At 60.2% G+C, this 3297-nt stretch overlaps 2 protein-coding genes across 6 annotated transcripts in view; one reads left to right on the forward strand and one right to left on the reverse strand.

Moving 5' to 3' along the window:
- The window catches only part of DLG4 (discs, large homolog 4 (Drosophila)), a 24786-nt gene extending 22517 nt beyond the window's left edge, over window positions 1-2269 (reverse strand). For 3 of the 4 annotated variants that reach the window (XM_014549863.1, XM_014549862.1, XM_014549860.1), the window contains exons 1-3: window positions 1269-1302; window positions 1000-1098; window positions 680-720 (exon numbers count right to left, since the gene is read on the reverse strand). In XM_014549863.1, the coding sequence (XP_014405349.1) occupies window positions 680-720; window positions 1000-1098; window positions 1269-1287 (159 nt within the window). In that variant the 5' untranslated portion in view covers window positions 1288-1302. Of the gene's footprint in view, window positions 1-679; window positions 721-999; window positions 1099-1268; window positions 1303-2223 lie in introns of those variants that run through there. The other variant, XM_005878716.2, reaches the window with a different exon arrangement.
- A 206-nt stretch (window positions 2270-2475) lies between these two features.
- Window positions 2476-3297, forward strand: part of ACADVL (acyl-CoA dehydrogenase, very long chain) — a 5386-nt gene continuing 4564 nt past the window's right edge. Inside the window, exons 1-4 of one of the 2 annotated variants that reach the window (XM_014549866.1) lie at window positions 2476-2649; window positions 2724-2799; window positions 3066-3131; window positions 3232-3296. In XM_014549866.1, coding sequence (XP_014405352.1) covers window positions 2588-2649; window positions 2724-2799; window positions 3066-3131; window positions 3232-3296 — 269 coding nt within the window. In that variant the 5' untranslated portion in view covers window positions 2476-2587. The remainder of the gene's footprint in view (window positions 2650-2723; window positions 2800-3065; window positions 3132-3231; window position 3297) is intronic. The other variant, XM_014549867.1, reaches the window with a different exon arrangement.

Genomic DNA, 3297 nt, shown 5'->3' on the forward strand with positions numbered 1-3297 from the left:
CGCGGGTGTCTTGCCTACTGGCCAGGGGCTAGGGGCCTTGGCGGGAGGAGGGGGGTTGGGGGGTTGGAGGTGGCCGCGGCCGAGGGAGCCGTGGAGCCAGAGGAGGGAAGGGGAGAGAGGAGGAGAGAGGAAGCAGGGGGAGGGAGGGAGGGAGCTAGGAGCCAGAATGGGGGGGTGCCTTGGCAGAGTTAACTCCTTCAGTGCTGGCAGGAACCCGGATCATGGAAAAGGAGACGGAAGCAAAAGCAGAGAGGCCCTGAAGCAAACATGGAGACCTGGCCAGCCACCAGCGGTGACAGCAGACACGACGAGGGCAGATTTCATGTCTCAGAGGAGGAAGCACCATAGCTGGGCAGGGAGCACCCATGGTTGTTTAAATACTGGAGAGAGGCCATGGCAGAGGGTGGGAGTGAGGGAGGGGTTGGCAGGAGGGAATCCCAGGGTCCTAGTTCTCCCACAGGATTCACAAGAGGAAGCCTTAACAATAATTCTATCCTCAACTCTTTAGTGTCTGAAATGGAGGCCGGCGACGAAAAGGGGGAAGCAAGCCCGAGAAGGGGCTCGGGGACAGGAGAGGCATTCTCTGTGCCCCTGACTCGGGATTTTGTCCCCAAGTGTCAGTTCAGTATCAGCAGGACTCTGCTCAAACCTCGGAAAGTTAGGCCCTCATCCTACCTACCTGACTCTCTGAGATGGAAGCCTCATAACAGTCCAGGATGTCTGCCACAGGAACAGCACCGAGTTACTCTCTCCACCCTCGCCTCCCTGGCCACCCCAGCCATCACCCTGCCTCCTGCTGTCTGGTAAGGGAGGCGCTCCTCCAGCCCAAGCTGGTGGACACTGAGGAGGAGCCCTGTGGGGATGACCCCTGCACGAGGCTCTTGCTTGGACCACATGACCTCCGGGCTCCCACCCAGCCCCCAAGTTCAGTCATTGCCCTCACAGGCCTAGGCCAGCCCTTTCCACGACTGTTCCTTAGGAAGTTGGGAGACCACTCACCCAGCAAGGCCTGGAAAAGGTCACTGTGCAGGACCCTGAGGAGAGAGGGTGCCCATCGCAGCAGGGGCGGGGCCAGGAGCCAGAGGGCTGACCTGGGAGCTGGTGAAATGCAAGGGAGGGTGGGTTGGGAGAAGAAAGAGACAGAGAGACCAATGTACTCACCTCATCTTCCCAGCCTTGGCCCTTTCACCCCAGACTCTATGGAAAGGTTCAGGGAGAGGGATCCCCAAAGTCTCAGCCCCCATTCCATAAGGACTCCTGTTTTTCACCTCTTGGTCTCTCGGACATCTCTCTCTTCTCTCACTTTAATCTCCCTAATCCTCCAGGATTGAAGCTGAGCTGTGTTCTCCCAACCCAGCTTTAGCCATTAGCTAAAGCAGGCACTCTCTGAACCAACCAGATAGCCCATTCTTCTCCAGGTCTCCAGGCACCACCACCATCACCTCGCTCCACACACCCTGGCCCCTTCTCCCCAAAGCCAGTCACAACTTAGCTACACTTTCCTGAGGGACTGAGGAAGATGGCTGCCTCCCACGGAGGCTCCCACAGCTCAGAAATAGAGCCCAGCTCTCTCTCCTCCTGGGCCTGCCCCAGTGGGAATGGCAAAAAGAAGGGCATAAATTACCTGGGACTCTTTTAAACTTAATTTTTAGAGAGAGGAAGGTAGAGAGAGAGAGAGAGAAACACCAGTGTGAGAAACATCAATGGGCCTCCTCCCACACCCTGACTGGGAATCAAACTCACTACCCTTTGGTCCAACCAACTGAGCTACACTGGCCAGGGCCACTGGGACTTCTTGACCCAGAGCTAGAGAAGTGTGGGAGAGGGGAGAGACATGAGGATCCCTGCAGTTCCTCTCCCGCCTGGAGAGCTCCATCTGCCCAGAGGCCTGGCCTGAGCACATGCCTCAGGAAGAAACAGAAGGCAGGTGCAGAGAGGTAGATGTTGAGGAAGGTCTCAGAGGCCTAAGGGGAGGCAGTGCACCCAGGAGGGAAGAGGAGGTCCTTCCTACTGTGAAAATGTTGGTGTTTCCCAAATTAGTGGACCTCCTAGGTCTCAGGAGAATATGCTTGGGACACTCACACCCCAGCTGGAGTCCCCCACCCCGACATTTTCCTCCCTTTTGTAAATTTCACCAGGGAGACCGAAGAGTCATCCTTCCATGCCTCTGCCTCTGGCATCTGGCTTACACTTCTCTCTCCCCGCCTCTCCTTTCTAACCCACCTGTAAGTGCTCCTTTCAGCCCACCCTCCATCCCTCCGGCGGCAGTTGCTAAGCTCCTCCCTCTTCGGTCCCGGCCTAACCGATCACGCCTTCCGAGGGCTACACTCTAGTTCGGACAGGTGGCAGGAAGGAGTTTGGGGGAGAGAAGGGACGTTTGGAGATCACCCCTAGGTCAACCAGAATGCAGGGCTGGGGGGCTCCGAAACTACAGCTCCCAGCATGCCCCAGCGGCCGGAAGCCCCGCCCACCGCCCGATGCATTGTGGAGAATGAGTCAGAGGTTGTAGGACCCTGGCTTTCGCAGACAGAACCAGAGCGCGAGGTCAGCGCTCAAGGCAGCGGCGGCTAAGGAAGGCGGTTCAGAGATGCAGGCGGCGAGGAGGGCCCCGAGCGTGGGGCGGCAGCTGCTGAGGTTGGGGGGCGGAAGGTGTGTGTACGCCCGGAGGGATGGGGGCGGCGGGCCCGGGGGCTCGGCCAGGACTGACCCTCCACTCCCCACAGCGCACGGCCCTGTGCGATCCTGGGGCACCCCCGGCCCGGCCCGGCCCAACGACCCTATGCCAGTGGGGCCGCTCAGGTAAGAAAGAGACGGTGGCCTTGGGGTGGGCGACCGTCCGGGCCCCCACCTCCCTGCCGCCGCCGACAGGGGTCTCCCTCTCGGTGCAGTGACCCGCTGACCGCTCTGGCAGCGAAAGTGGGGGAAAGGGCGGGCCAGGGTGCCCTGGCATGAAAGTAGGTGAGAGGTCGCCGGGTCTGCCCTTCCGGGCACCTCGCTCTGCCCCTCCGCTCTCCTTGGCATTTCGGCAGACCCTTCCCCAGCGCATTAACTATCCCTTTCCCCAGGCGGTTCTGGACAAGTCCGATTCGCTCCCCTCTGAGGCTTCGACCGGGGAGAAAGCGGCCAAGGCGGTATGTGGCCCCGATCTAAGCCGCCAGGGGCGGGGCGGGCCGGGCCCAGGGGCCACCCCAGCAGCCAACTCCCTGAAACCTCCTCCTTCCCCTGTGGCAGGAATCTAAGTCCTTTGCTGTGGGCATGTTCAAGGGCCAGCTCACCACAGATCAGGTGTTCCCCTAC

Source organism: Myotis brandtii, unplaced genomic scaffold (assembly GCF_000412655.1).
Source record: "Myotis brandtii unplaced genomic scaffold, ASM41265v1 scaffold573, whole genome shotgun sequence".
In the NCBI taxonomy this organism is placed as follows: domain Eukaryota; kingdom Metazoa; phylum Chordata; class Mammalia; order Chiroptera; family Vespertilionidae; genus Myotis; species Myotis brandtii.